The sequence below is a fragment of the Leptodactylus fuscus genome, chromosome 9, assembly GCF_031893055.1.
Source record: "Leptodactylus fuscus isolate aLepFus1 chromosome 9, aLepFus1.hap2, whole genome shotgun sequence".
Lineage (NCBI taxonomy): Eukaryota > Metazoa > Chordata > Amphibia > Anura > Leptodactylidae > Leptodactylus > Leptodactylus fuscus.
This window is the reverse complement of record NC_134273.1, coordinates 9192482-9207963: the sequence shown is the minus strand read 5'-3', so window position 1 is coordinate 9207963 and position 15482 is coordinate 9192482. Positions and strand designations below refer to the sequence as shown.

General features: G+C 45.4%; 1 protein-coding gene across 1 annotated transcript; it reads right to left on the bottom strand.

The window, feature by feature from the left end:
• Window positions 1-221: 221 nt before the first annotated feature.
• Window positions 222-11376, bottom strand: IL12RB2 (interleukin 12 receptor subunit beta 2; the record flags this gene model as incomplete). Its single annotated transcript, XM_075287209.1, has 15 exons — window positions 222-1046; window positions 1284-1380; window positions 1960-2047; window positions 2749-2892; window positions 3373-3528; window positions 3796-3897; window positions 4051-4242; window positions 4454-4658; window positions 4753-4823; window positions 7017-7164; window positions 7689-7825; window positions 9622-9800; window positions 10472-10586; window positions 10925-11197; window positions 11280-11376. Coding segments are annotated over 15 exons (2829 nt in total), but the record flags the coding sequence as incomplete, so codon positions are not given.
• Between the last annotated feature and the right edge of the window lie 4106 nt (window positions 11377-15482).

Below are 15482 nucleotides of genomic sequence, written 5' to 3'. Positions count from 1 at the left end.
CCCTCTGAGGTCTGTGCAAGGCGTACACGTCTACTGGATGTAATGGTGAGCTAGGAGTGCACACTCGGCCCCCTCTGAGGTCTGTGCAAGACACGCACATGTCTACTGTATGTAATGGTGAACTAGAAGTGCATGACAAAAAAATACAGCTGCAACATGTGGCCTCTGCCTCGAAGACCCCGATCGGTATGATGGAGGGCACCGACTACCGAATCCAGCACTCACTGGACCGCAGATGGAAAGCTGACCTGCACAGTGTCCAGACTTATGGGGTTAGTGGTCCTTTCTGCTGACAGCAGGAATAGGTGGCGGTGAAACAAGTCTTTATGGTCCTTGTTGAGGTCCTCCATGATGGTCGCCATATTGCTTGGCAGATAGTCCTCATTGTACGCCAGGTAGGTCGATGTTTCTATGTAGCTGACCATAGAGTGCAGCGGTTTAGCATCCTGTTGGGTTGAAACGTCTGATAGTTTGTTTGTATACTGGGCCAAGTAGTCTGACTTACCAGGGTGGGCCGGGTAGTCGGAGCAGTTAACATCATGGTGGGACAAGTTGTCAGAGGGGTTAATATCATGGTGGGACAGGTAGTCAGAGCGGGTAACATCATGGTGGGCCATAGAACTCGAGAGATTAATATCTTGATGGACCGATGATGGCGTCACTTCTTGTTGGACTAGCTTGTCCAATGGTTTAACATTATGGTGGAGCAGGTAGTTGGAGCGGTTATCATCATGGTGGAGCAGGTAGTTGGGTGACTTCCTATCGTAGTGGACCAGGTAGTCTAATGGTGGGTTGTCGGGTACTAAGGGTTTGTACGTCCCACCTTGTGCAGGTTTTATGGGCCAGGCAGGTGCGTATGGTCCAGGGCTCGTCTTATTCTCCTCTTGAGTAATCTCGATGGTTCTGACGTGTATTTTATAACTAAACACGGGCGTTGGAGACTCTTCCTCCTCCTCACTGGCCATCTCTTCTACTTCTAGTGTCTCCGTTTCAGCATCGCAGTCGGAGATACTTGATGTGACGTTCCGAAGAATCTCCCTTTTTTCCTACAAGGAAGTTGAACAAGACATGAAGGTGTTTATATCTAGACTTAGACTAAGGGTGAGTCTGTCAACAAACATGCTGACTGTTTCCATTCCCAGCAGAACGGTGACTATTCTGTTCTAGAGCTGCAGGTAGGTGGCACATCATAGGCTATAGATGACGGACAAGGCTCCCCTCACTGTGCCTGCCCTTGAGCATGCCCACAATTCCCCATAGATGTTTTTTTTACATCACCATACCTTGCTCGAAATGTACTCCTTGGCCCACTCACAATTGGCCGGGTCAGGGACAGGCTTGCTCCACCATTGAGGAAGGATTTTTGGTAAAAATTGCACTCTAGGAGCAAAAAATATGTATGTATATATAGTGTTGCTTCAGTTATTGGAAAAATACCCACCCGAACAATGCAATGAAACAAGGCCGTACGCCATCGACCTAAAGGGGGATCTGGGCCTAGGATATTGAGTTCACTACATACAAGCACAGCGCCGCACATTGTATAGTGGCCGTGTTTGGTATTGCAGCTCTGTCCTATTCATTTGAATATTAAAGGGGGTTTCCATCTAAAAATAGTGGTCCCTGACTGATCCCACTGATCTGGTGTTGTCCGGGTCTCTGCTGCTCTCTACTTCCTGTTCCTGCTCGACACACAGGAAGTGGTGCTCAGCCAATCAGTGACTAAGCAGATCGCCCCTGTGGGCAGTGATTGGCTGCGCAGTAATGGCGGCGGCTCAGCGAGGTGACGGTAACATTATTACTGAAATATCCCAATAATAGAAGGAGGTGAGAATTAGGGCCTGGGAGTCTTGTGTCATGGAGGGATCCTTGAGATGGGCTTTCACCTCTTCTGTCCTATCCCATTGTCAGTATTGGACGACGTATAGCGTAACGTAATGGGATGACCCGTTCTCTCACCTCCGTCTTGCCAGTGAGATGCTGATCAGGAGGCCCATGAAGAGGAGGATGACGCCAGACACGACGACCCCCGTGATGTCTTCTGAAACTAGAAGATGAGATGAAGGCATGACGTACGTCTGGAGAATGCGTTTATGAAAGTGAAAGTGGCTTTGAAGCGTAAGGAGAAGACGCTGGTAAGTTACAAGACAGTAAAGTAACATGAAAGGTCTAAGGATGTCGCTGGGCTGTCTCAGACGTTCCCTTCGAGGTCTCGGAGCCGGGACTTTCATGGCACCAACTGTGAAGAACATCCTTTGCTGAGAGCCTTGGAGGCGTAAACATCTGCACGATATCTGTACAGGGGAACCACAAGATACTATTCTGTTTCCTGCGTGTGGTTTGGCAGGGTCGTGGAGAGCGTAACGTAGAGTTTAACGTTCCCTTGTGGTTCAGGGTAATGGAGGGGTTTCATGCTCTAGCCCTTATAGGTTAATGGCAGGGCTTATTTCCTACCTCTTGTGGCGTGCTAGGGGGAGCTAAGGAGCTTACTGAAGAAGGATCTGGGTGCAGTAGGAGGTGTATACAGTAACTGCCCTCTAGTGGTGACTGTAGGTAGCCAGAACATTATTATATAATGCCATGGGGTAGATCAGGGGGGGTTTAGAGCTCTGACCACGGCGGCCATGTATACCAGAAGTATCTGACAGCTGGCTGGTGTGTGCGGCCGGGTGTGCAGGTCCTCCATAGTGTGTAGAGCAGGTAGATAGTCAGAAGCATTGATACAGAGCAGTAAATACAATGTCTCACCCTCCGGCTGGACGTGGGCAGATAGGAGGGGGCTCCGAGGGCTCTCGCCAGCTTCATTCCAGCAGGTCATCTCCAGAGAGTACTGGACATTGCTCTTAATGGTATCAATCTCGTACTGGTAAACGCGCGACTGGTTGGACGGTACTAAAAAAAAAAAAAAGTTCATGTGCACAAGGGTTAAAGTCCTAACATGGACAAAAGCTCAAAGTATTAGAATTAACTCAAAGTATCCCAGTAATCTTTTCCTTAATGGCAATTTTCAGGGCTATATAATGTATGGACTGCTTCCCAGCTGATCGGCGGGGGTGCCAGGAATTGAATATCGATGGCCATGAATATTATAGAACTAGAAAACCCCTATAATAACCTCGCAAACCTGTGACAACTCCTATTGTGTGTCCTGGGAGATTTTCTTCCCTCTTCATTACTGTAAGGCATCTGTATACAGCAGCAGCTCTCCCCCACTATCCCGTATACTGAGCCCAGCTGAATCAGGCTGTATGGCCAACAGAAACGGGAATCAAACTTTAGAAAGGATTGAGGGGCGCAAGTGCAAAACCCCCAAAAGGAGACGTATGATTGAGTCCTGCCATTCACCCGTCCCTATATATTCTGTATACTCACCCCTAATAACCCGAGTGGCCTGCGCCGAGGCCCTTATATAGATGCTGTAGTAGAGGATACATCCCATCCGCACCTCCGCAGGGATTTCCCGCCAGGTGACCAGTATTGTATTATTCTTGTGGACTTCATACTTGAACTTCGGAGCAGTCAGCGGAGCTGCGGACACAAGAGCAAGCCGGGGGCCATAGGTAGGGTGTCATTTATTTTGCAACTGATCCATGTAAAGCTGGGTGGTCTTATGATAGTACTTAGTGCTAGTGCATGGTTTACTCACTAGAGGGCGACAATGAGCACAGGAGGAAGCTCCTCCCTATTCTGATATAGCGCCCTCTAGGGACCATACAGGGGACTGCACAAAGTTACTTATTACAGAAGATGTCCCTGACAGTGATGATACAGTTATAGGGTCACCTATGGTAATACCTGTCTGCTGGACTGACCCCCGTGTGATCCCAGGAAGCCCCGCTCGTCTGCCCCAAAGCAAGTAGACAAAGAACTGATAACATATGTACGGCCTCAGGTGACCTGCAAAGAAAAGGAGGAGAAATAAATAATATTGGGCAGAATTTTGTATCCTAACCCATTATAATATAGAACGGAAACTTCCAAAATAACATTGACAATGGAGAGTGTACTGTATGAGATATTGCGGCACCCCCTAGGGGTGGTGACGGTTACCTGATACAGTTACGGATGTGTTATTTTTGGGGACCAGGATCCAGTTTGTATGACTTTGCTCCGTTCCTGTAGGATCTTCCCATGTTATTATCTGATCTCCGGCGCGTTCGCTTCCAGCCGGCCGCTCCCAGCGCAGGGCGAGGTCTCTTGGGCCACTGGTTATGGCGATGACATTTGTGGGAGGTGGAAAATCTAAGGGGGTCAATTAGAAACGTGAGAACAAATAGAATGAAAACCAAACAGGACGGCACTATATATATGTCCTATAGAGCACATGGACCTGGGGGGCTGCTCAGGACCACACTCTGCAAACCGGGGGTACGCTCAGACTGTGGGGTGACAGGAGGAAGCCCCCGACCACCTGTGGTGCCCATTAGTGGAGCAGTTTCTCGGGTTGCCTTACCTGACGGGCGGTCCGTGGTGACTCTGATGTACACGGGGGCGGAGCTTCCCATTGTGTTGTGGGCTGACACCGCTACCTCGCATCCTTCCGTGTCAATGTTTCGGCTCAGCCATGTCTCCGTGGTGTTTTCTATGTGTGTATCATTGCCATGAAATCTCACTTGGTAAAACCGTATCTGACCCTTGAACTCTGGTAAATTCATGTACTGTAAGGAAGAAAAGACAGGAAAATGGAGCCACATGTACAGAGGTAAAGAGCAGTGCGGTCTAATATAGCAATAATACAGCTTCTAGTCTCACCTTCCAAAAAACGGTGACCGCCTTATTGTTCCAGTGAACTCTGTACCACACGTCAATTATTCCATGTGGAGCTGATGTGAAAGAAAACAAATTCTGAGTGAATCACTCTGTCCGATCATAGACAGAACTGTCCAGCTCGCTGTGCCCATCATAGACAGAACCATACAGCTCGCTCTGCCCAATCATAGACAGAACTATACAGCTTGCTCTGCCCGATCATAGACAGAACTATACAGCTCGCTCTGCCCGATCATAGACAGAACTATACAGCTCGCTCTGCCCGATCATAGACAGAACTATACAGCTCGCTGTGCCTGATCATAGACAGAACTGTCCAGCTCGCTCTGCCTGATCATAGACAGGACTATACAGCTCGCTCTGCCCGATCATAGACAGAACTGTACAGCTCGCTCTGCCTGATCATAGACAGAACTGTACAGCTCGCTCTGCCTGATCATAGACAGAACTGTCCAGCTCACTGTGCCTGATCATAGACAGAACTGTCCAGCTCGCTCTGCCGATCATAAAACTGTCTAGCTCGCTCTCCCCGATCATAGACAGAGCTGTACAGCTCACTCTGCCCGATCATAGACAGAACTGTCCAGCTCGCTCTGCCGATCATAAAACTGTCTAGCTCGCTCTCCCCGATCATAGACAGAACTGTACAGCTCACTCTGCCCGATCATAGACAACTGTACAGCTCGCTCTGCCTGATCGTAGACAGAACTGTACAGCTCGCTCTGCCCGATCATAGACAGAACTGTACAGCTCGCTCTGCCTGATCGTAGACAGAACTATCTTATAAATTAACCCCTTCACTGCCCTAGACCACCAGTGATCATTACCTTCACTTTGCTAGATCTGGATACTGTGGCCCTGTATATTTGGCTGCCTGTCTTAAAGGGTAAAAAAAATATGCAAATCTATTCTCCAGGATGTAATTAGGAGAACAGTGTACTCTGTACACCACCCCATAGAGGGCAGCATCCTTAACATCATGCAAGACTCAGTTAAAAAGTCTATTTAATCATGATGCGGATTTAATTGCCAAATTAGTATTTCTATTCCAAAAGGAACAGATTCCCAGCTATGGACAGCGCTGTTTCGGCCTATTGGGCCTCCTCAGCATAGCGCAGGGCTACTGATTTGGCAGAGTGAGAGACTATAGACCAGGGTCAGGGGATAATCATACACATCAGGGAGGGTTTGTGCCTACATACAGGGGACAGTGACCAGGACCCTCAATGCCCCGTTCTCTTGATAAGTGGCCGCAGCTGTCAGGCTTGCAGAGATCTTTCATTAGATATACATCTATGTGCTAATTTATAGGCATCTATTATATGCATACTGGACAAAACCTCCAGAACATCTGGAAGGATCCCACAAGCAGGGGTGACCTCCCGGAGTCCCAGAGGAGTGGACGCATCTCCCTGTATCTGCTGGCCATATTATACATGACATGGGCTCTTTAGCTGGCTGCCAAATTTCTAGTCCACATCTGTCATGCAGAAATTGGAATAATAGTCTGCTCCTATGTGCTGTGGGACCTGTGTACCCCTATGAGGGTAGTATAGCCCCAACTCCTGAGCCCCTACAGTTATGTCCTTAAGACCCTACATGAGCTGCCAGTGACGGCCGCGGCTGCCACCACCGACGGGGTACTTGATTCTTCTCTCCATTGTGTTACATCTCTGCTGCAGTTTTTGACTTTTTTATGTCATACAGGTGATAGGAAATGTGTAATCTACGAGAATGAAACCGTTCACCTCCGAGAACCTGCTGAGCACTACGAGAACATACGAGACACAATAAACCCGAAAACCCGAGAGGATTGTGTGAGCTCAGCGATAAATATGGCAGACTTGTACGTTCTTCACCCTGCGAGCTGCGTGGGACGTGAGAATCCGTCACCACTTTCACAGCAAACTGACAAAGAAAATCCAAACTTGCGGTAAATAGAAAGCGTTACGTATTTCTGGTTTCTTCACTTTTTTCTATGTACGGTGGCGCCATGACCTTACGGGAAAGCGGTAGAGGGTCAGGCCCAGGGAGTTTTACAAGCGTCCAGGACAAGCAATGAAGTCTCTGCTTTCATTGTCACGTCCATCAGTCACATGACCATGCTGCTCCTCAGTCCCATTCAAATGAGTGGACTGAGCTGCAATACCTAGAACAGCCACTATAGAGTGTATGGCGCTGTGCTGTGGCCACAGTAATATAATATCACAGTCCCGGACCACCCCTTTAACTCGGTCTATCTTTACCTTCCTCTGGGGTCTCGTGTGTGACAATGTTGCTCCAGTTGCTCCATTTTCCTCCGTTGATCACGTATTTACACGCGGCCTGGAACTCGTATAGGGAGAGCGGACGTAAACCGCGCAGCGTCACCGACCGGTTACCCGAGGTTTCTACCTACAGATGTAAAATGGAGACTATTGGACAAATCTGCCTGTTCTATAGTGATACGTTTTATGAGGTTATTAAACAGTTAACAGTGAGCTCTGTCCACCCGAAGGCTACAGAAAGCTGCCATTGGGTGGCGCTATCTGCATTCATTCTTGTGGTCTATCCATTGACTTTAATGTAGTGGCCACATGGTGCTTGACCACAGGACCAAGGTCACGGCATCACAGATTGCCTGGTAACAGAGACTTGTCACCATATATTGTATGGCGGTATTATATAGACATTGTATTGCTTAGTATATTTGGTCCCCGTATGTTGGCATTATTAAAGCACCCTATGGCTATAGCGGCACTCCGACACTGTACAATGTGTCATGTTTGCAGTGCATGGCGGTGATGGTACTATATGGCATCATTATTTAGGCATCTGTATGGAAGTGTTCTATGGATATATAGGGCGCTATTATTGTATATGGATACTACGTCATGGCCCTTATTACTATATATCAGAAAGACGTAACATAACATTACCTGCTCCCAAACCCTCTCATGGGTGATGCAATACCGTAGCCGAAAGTGTCGCACATCCTGATCGGTGTGAATGGTCGCAGTACAGGTGTCAGGTCTGTCACAGGTCACCGTTATATCGCTGGGCGGATACGGCTTCACTAGGACACAGAGGGAACATGTGTAAGATTTACTGACTAATAGTAACCTGAGCAGCTTATGGCGTCACTATACGGGGGGACAGAGGTAGCGGTTGCACCAGTCCATGGCCCTACAGAATAGGATGTATTATAGGGGGACACTGCGTTCATTGTCTCCCTAGCCCACCTAGGATGATGCGGCGAGGATGGTCGGGGCAGGAATGAGGCCACTATAGTGCCAGGCCCCTGACCTGCTTTGTAGGGTCTTCACCAGCCACTATAGGGGGCAGCTTATGGCGTCACTATAGGGAGCAGCTTATAGCGTCACTATAGAAGGAAGCTTATGGCGTCACTATAGGGGGTAGCTTATGGCGTCACTATAGGGGGTAGCTTATGGCGTCACTATAGGGGGTAGCTTATGGCGTCACTATAGGGGGTAGCTTATGGCGTCACTATAGGGGGTAGCTTATGGCGTCACTATTGGGGGCAGGTTATGGCGTCACTATTGGGGGCAGGTTATGGCGTCACTATTGGGGGCATCTTATGGCGTCACTATAGGGGGCAGCTTATGGCCTCACTATAGGGGGCAGCTTATGGCGTCACTATAGGGGGCAGCTTATGGCCTCACTATAGGGGGCAGTTTATGGCGTCACTATAGGGGGCAGTTTATGGCGTCACTATAGGGGGAAGCTTATGGCGTCACTATAGGGGGCATTTTATAGCATCACTATAGGGGGCAGGTTATGGCGTCACTATAGGGGGCAGTTTATGGCGTCACTATAGGGGGCAGTTTAAGGCGTCACTATAGGGGGCAGTTTATGGCGTCACTATAGGGGGCAGTTTATGGCGTCATTATAGGGGGCAGCTTATGGCGTCATTATAGGGGGCAGCTTATGGCGTCACTATAGGGGGCAGTTTATGGCGTCACTATAGGGGGAAGCTTATGGCGTCACTATAGGGGGCATTTTATAGCATCACTATAGGGGGCAGGTTATGGCGTCACTATAGGGGGCAGTTTATGGCGTCACTATAGGGGGCAGTTTAAGGCGTCACTATAGGGAGCAGTTTATGGCGTCACTATAGGGGGCAGCTTATGGTGTCACTAGGGGGCAGTTTATGGCGTCACTATAGGGGGCAGCTTATGGCGTCACTATACGGGGGGACAGAGGTAGCGGTTGCACCAGTCCATGACCCTACAGAATAGGATGTATTATAGGGGGACACTGTGTTCATTGTCTCCCTAGCCCACCTAGGATGATGCGGCGAGGATGGTCGGGGCAGGAATGAGGCCACTATAGTGCCGGGCCCCTGACCTGCTTTGTAGGGTCTTCACCACCCATAGACTTGTCACTTCAGTCATTGGCCCGGCAGGAAGTCTTTCTTACGTCTCTTACTTAGAATTGTCTTCACTTTTCCTGTCTCTGACCACAACACATCCAGATACATAGATATCTGGCAACGGCAGAATCTGCACATTGTATGGCAGGTAATAGGTGAAGAGTAAAAATGATCCTAACAAGAGGCTCGGGCGTCTTCTCCGAATCTGTGACGCCCTTCTTGGAAATTATGAGTCAGCAGGACGGAGATCTCAATCCAGATCCTTCCGAGAGTAGAGAGAAGCTACAAAGAGTCTGGAGGACCCAACTAGTCCAAGCAAGACAAAGACAATCTAGTGATTACAATGTACATAGTGTAATGCTCCAGTTTTCCTGTGGTGGCGCCGTAGGGTAATTGTCTAGGTTTCTGCAGGTGGAACATAAAGCTATTGCGTGCCAGGTTAGTAACAGGACATCGGCCATATTAGTTAGGCCACTCACCTGCATCGATATAAGTGAAGCTATAGGGCGCCGAGACTTTCTCCCCCAGTTCATTTGATGCCCGCACCAGCACTGTGTATTCACCACCCATCGCAACGGTGACCGGCAGCAAGACAGACTGATTTACTTGTGAGCTGTATTTGCTGGAAACCGTCACATTATGTGTTTTCTGCAAAAGCCTGGAAAATTTGACTGCGAAGTGTAAGTAACTCATAATATATATATATACCAGTATATATATACAGTATATCAGATAGCTAAAGCAAACAGCCCCTGGTATCTCAGCTTCCTGGGACCAGACTCATTTATAAAGATATATTGCAGCATAGATAGAAGGTGAACAAATTCTGGTGTCTGCAGCCACCACTAGGGGGAGCTAATAAGCTTTATGCATTGCGTCACTATATGAATGCATTAGGCTCCCTCTAGAGGTGGAGTGGGGTACTGCAGACTTTGATATAAAGGGTTTGTCCTGTCTCTATTTTTTTCTACTTAAGTGTGTGTGTGTGTGTGTGGGGGGGGTTCTTTCACCAAATTCTTACAATAGTGTAAAATGACAAACTAATATCTGATCCCTGGCCACTCCTGTCACGTTCCAGTTCCCCCGCTGGTCTCTGTATTCTGGTTTCCATAAATTACAGTGCTGCCGTGATTACAGGTCTGTGCCGTAACATTATTACTGGAGCCGAGCTTAAAAGCTCCCCCTAGTGGTGGCAGCAGGCAGCCAAAGCTTTATATCATTCCCCTGGACCTATGCTGAATATTGGGTCACTTTATCCGAAAACTGGATCTCCGACCTCTGTACAGATGTTGTAGGGAATAAATCTGCAGGTTACACTAAATACTCAACTGTATCTTGCAGGTTGTCTCAAGGAAAGTTTCTCTCCCAGGTTCCCATGTGCAGGTCAGTTTTCCTGCTTCTCCCTCCTGTTCACATGAGACAGATCTCGGCTGATCGGGGGGATCTGAAAGACAAAATACTTTTTTGACTACTGGCCTGACATCTTCTAATGAGGAAAGGAAACACAGAACTCCTCCAAGATGGTTTACATTGTAACGAATGAGACCTCATGTACATGACCAGAGCCGTAACAGGGTGCCCGTGTAACTCTGCGGGATCCTCCTGCACCTCCATAGGGCCAGGACATAGAGAGTATACAAAGAGAGTCTCTTCTTGTGGAGGACCCAGCATGTCAATCATTACAATAAGAATTGTGTAATGCCTCACTTCTCCTGTGGAGGCACTGTGGGAGAATTCAACACTTACTTTTCCTTATCAAATGTCTAATTTTTTCATACTCACATCCTGCAAGCACTGACATCACGCAGAGCGTCTTACACTTCCAGCACAGGTAAATGGTTTCCCCAGGCGGAGGCCGCAGGTCTTGTACGGTCACAGAGTTCCCCTTTAATAACCCCGGCACTAAAGTCTTTTGTCTATATATTTTGATCGTTTCCTGAGATCCTGGGTTGCAGGGTTTGGCGTTGCCGGTTAAGGTACATGTGAGATTGAAAGGATGGCCGTGTTGTATGACCGCGCCGGGGCTGGCCTCCATGAGCGCGGCCGGACACATCTCTGTGGATAAAGGACATTTAGTATTAGGTCTTAAATCCAATAAAGTTGTAAGTTTTTGCTTATTAACCAATTATGAACCAACCTGCCCCGGATTCTATTGGACGCCACATGATGGAGATATTAATGGTCCACAGAATCCAAAATCTTCTCTCCATGAGCTGAAAAGAAGGAGCCAATGACCAAATATAAAATTGATATATTTATTGGACCAATTTTTTGCATGAAACATTGCAGCAATAAAATAATGTATATATGTGTGATCATGAAATCTGTCCACAATTAAAGGGGTGGGCTTGTATCAAATACCCTATCAGCCCTCGGCCTTAAAGATGACCTGTCACCTCCTCCACCAATTTCAGCTCTAGGCGCCGCTCCACTGATCCCAGTACAGTTGGAATTTTTTCTCTTGCCCCCACCATTCCTGAGCAATCATTCCTATTAGCTTCAGCACCCAATATATAATTCTCTGTCAAGTGGGCGGTCCTAGACTACCTGCTCTAGCCCAGGACTGCCCATAGTTCTATTGGGTGCTGAAACTAACAGAACCCATTGCTCAGGAACGGAGAGAGGGCTAGAGGAAAAATTCCAACTGCGCCAAAATCAGCGCCTATTAAAGGATGCAAAGTGCTGCAGATAGTGGAGGTGTAAAAGGCCCCCTTTAAATAGTTGTAACCCTTCACTAAAAGAGTCTAGTGGTCACTGATGGTATTGCAATTCTTTCCTTGCTTTTTGCTTCCTTATATCAGAACATTTTAGTAGATTTTTCAGTTTCTTATGTTTTCTACTTTTACAGTTTGCAATGAATGACTCTTTATTTTTGCAGGCTGTGACTTATTAGATTTGGGGGTTTTACTTTTTCTTTCTTTTTTTTTTTTTTTTCTATGGTTTCCTAGCTTTCGTTTCATTGAGTCTCTGCACATACCGAGCACTGGCTGTGAAATTCCCCATGTGTGGCTCTGTGGTTATCATAGGCGCTCGTCTTAGTCGCTGACTCACCGGTATAGCTTGCAGGCTATGGATGCCATGAAGTTCCAATCTTCTTATTAGTCATGTGATTTGGTAGAACAAAGTTCTAAAGGCACAAAATAGAAGAAAGGTTCATAGCGATGGGTATAGGAGGTAAACCTCACTACTGGGGGGTATGGACTATGAGGGCAAGATCAAAAAACAACCCACATCCAAAGTATCCCTTTAAACAGTGTCCAATGGTTTTGGAATCAGATTTGTAAATTTTAATATTATATATTATATGTTTCATCATTCTCTAGAGCAGGTTAAGGGAAACTAGTGTTTTATCTTTATTTAATTACTCCTGTCTTCTTATCTGAAAGATTTCAGCCTGTGCTCTATACACAGGTTACAATGAAGTCTACGGAAAGGGAAGGGGGAGGAGAGAGGCCGAGACATGAAGAATTATTTATTTATGGATTGTAGTTCCTGATAACCCACATGTGTTGTGGTAGTGCTGAGGTCTCCCTGCATTCTCCTCTTCCCCCTCCCTTCTCCATAGACCTCTATTGTGCAAATTTGATAGGTGGCAGAAGGAAGCAAATACATGAAGAAATAGCTATATTACAGAGTCTTCACCTGTACCATGGATATATACAGGGTTTGACACAAACTGCATCTAAAATTTGATAGATTGGGATAAATCCCCCTCAGTAAGGCTCTATTCATGTATGGAAAGTAAACAGGCACATCAGAAATAAGCAAATGGGTTCAGTCCCAAAAGTATCATGGAAACCATCAACAATCTGCTCTGTTTATTCTCTTTATGTTTCTGTATTCAGCACATAATAATGTCCCGCTCGCTCTGCACAGTCCGTGGTGCAATAAACTAGATGTCTATTTGGGGGAAGCAGAATGACAACCCCAAGTGTTAGTGCAGTATAGAACATAAGGTTGTCACCAGTCTGCCCTTCACCTATGGAGATGGTCATGTAGCAGAATCTCTATAAATATCATCTACATAAAGTTGTATCAGTTTAAAAACTCATTATATCATTTATACTGCAACATAATAACCAAATTCTAATGAAAACATAAATATGTATCTAACTGTATTATAAAATACACATCTATCTATCTATCTATCTATCTATCTATCATCTATCTATCTATCTATCTATCTATCTATCTATCTATCTATCCCATATCTATCTATCTATCTATCTATCTATGTATCTATCTCCTATCTATCTATCTATCTCCTATCTATCTATCTATCTATCTATCTATCTATCTATCTATCTATCTATCCCATATCTATCTATCTATCTATCTCCTATCTATCTATCTATCTATCTATCTATCTATCCCATATCTATCTATCTATCTATCTATCTATCTATCTATCTATCCCATATCTATCTATCTCCTATCTATCTATCTCCTATCTATCTATCTATCTATCTATCTATCTATCTATCTATCTATCCCATATCTATCTATCTATCTATCTATCTATCTATCTATCTATCTATCTATTTATCTATCTCCTATCTATCTATTAATCTATCTATCTATCTATCTATCTATCTATCTATCTCCTATCTATCTATCTATCTATCTATCTATCTCCTATCTATCTATCTTTCTATCTATCTATCTATCTATCTATCTATCTATCTATCTACAGTCCTATGAAAAAGTTTGGGCACCCCTATTAATCTTAATCATTTTTAGTTCTAAATATTTTGGTATTTGCAACAGCCATTTCAGTTTGATATATCTAATAACTGATGGACACAGTAATATTTCAGGATTGAAATGAGGTTTATTGTACTAACAGAAAATGCGCAATATGCATTAAACCAAAATTTGACCGGTGCAAAAGTATGGGCACCTCAACAGAAAAGTGACATTAATATTTAGTACATCCTCCTTTTGCAAAGATAACAGCCTCTAGTCGCTTCCTGTAGCTTTTAATCAGTTCCTGGATCCTGGATAAAGGTATTTTGGACAAACAATTCAAGTTCAGTTAAGTTAGATGGTCGCCGAGCATGGACAGCCCGCTTCAAATCATCCCACAGATGTTCAATGATATTCAGGTCTGGGGACTGGGATGGCCATTCCAGAACATTGTCATTGTTCCTCTGCATGAATGCCTGAGGATTTGGAGCGGTGTTTTGGATCATTGTCTTGCTGAAATATCCATCCCCGGCGTAACTTCAACTTCGTCACTGATTCTTGAACATTATTCTCAAGAATCTGCTGATACTGAGTGGAATCCATGCGACTCTCAACTTTAACAAGATTCCCGATGCCGGCATTGGCCACACAGCCCCAAAGCATGATGGAACCTCCACCAAATTTTACAGTGGGTAGCATGTGTTTTTCTTGGAATGCTGTTTCTTTTTGGACGCCATGCATAACGCCTTTTTTTATAACCAAACAACTCAATCTTTGTTTCCAAAATGAAGTTGGCTTCTCCAAATGTGCTTTTGCATACCTCAGGCAACTCTATTTGTGGCGTACGTGCAGAAACGGCTTCTTTCTCATCACTCTTCCTGACAGCTTCTCCTTGTGCAAAGTGCGCTGTATAGTTGACCGATGCACAGTGACACCATCTGCAGCAAGATGATGCTGCAGCTCTTTGGAGGTGGTCTGTGGATTGTCCTTGACTCTTCTCACCATTCTCCTTCTCTGCCTTTCTGATATTTTTCTTGGCCTGCCACTTCTGGGCTTAACAAGAACTGTCCCTGTGGTCTTCCATTTCCTTACTATGTTCCTCACAGTGGAAACTGACAGGTTAAATCTCTGAGACAACGTTTTGTATCCTTCCCCTGAACAACTATGTTGAACAATCTTTGTTTTCAGATCATTTGAGAGCGGGCTGTCCATGCTCGGCGACCATCAAACTTAACTGAACTTGAATTGTTTTGTAGAAAGAAATGGTCCAAAATACCTTTATCCAGGATCCAGGAACTGATTTGCTTCCTGTAGCTTTGCAAAAGGAGGATCTACTAAATATTAATGTCACTTTTCTGTTGAGGTGCCCATATTTTTGCACCGGTCAAATTTTGGTTTAATGCATATTGCACATTTTCTGTTAGTACAATAAACCTCATTTCAATCCTGAAATATTACTGTGTCCATCAGTTATTAGATATATCAAACTGAAATGGCTGCTGCAAATACCAAAATATTTAGAACTAAAAATGATTAAGATTAATAGGGGTGCCCAAACTTTTTCATAGGACTGTATTTATCTATCTCCTATCTATCATCTATCTATCTATCTATCTATCTATCTATCTATCTATCTATCTCCTATCTATCTATC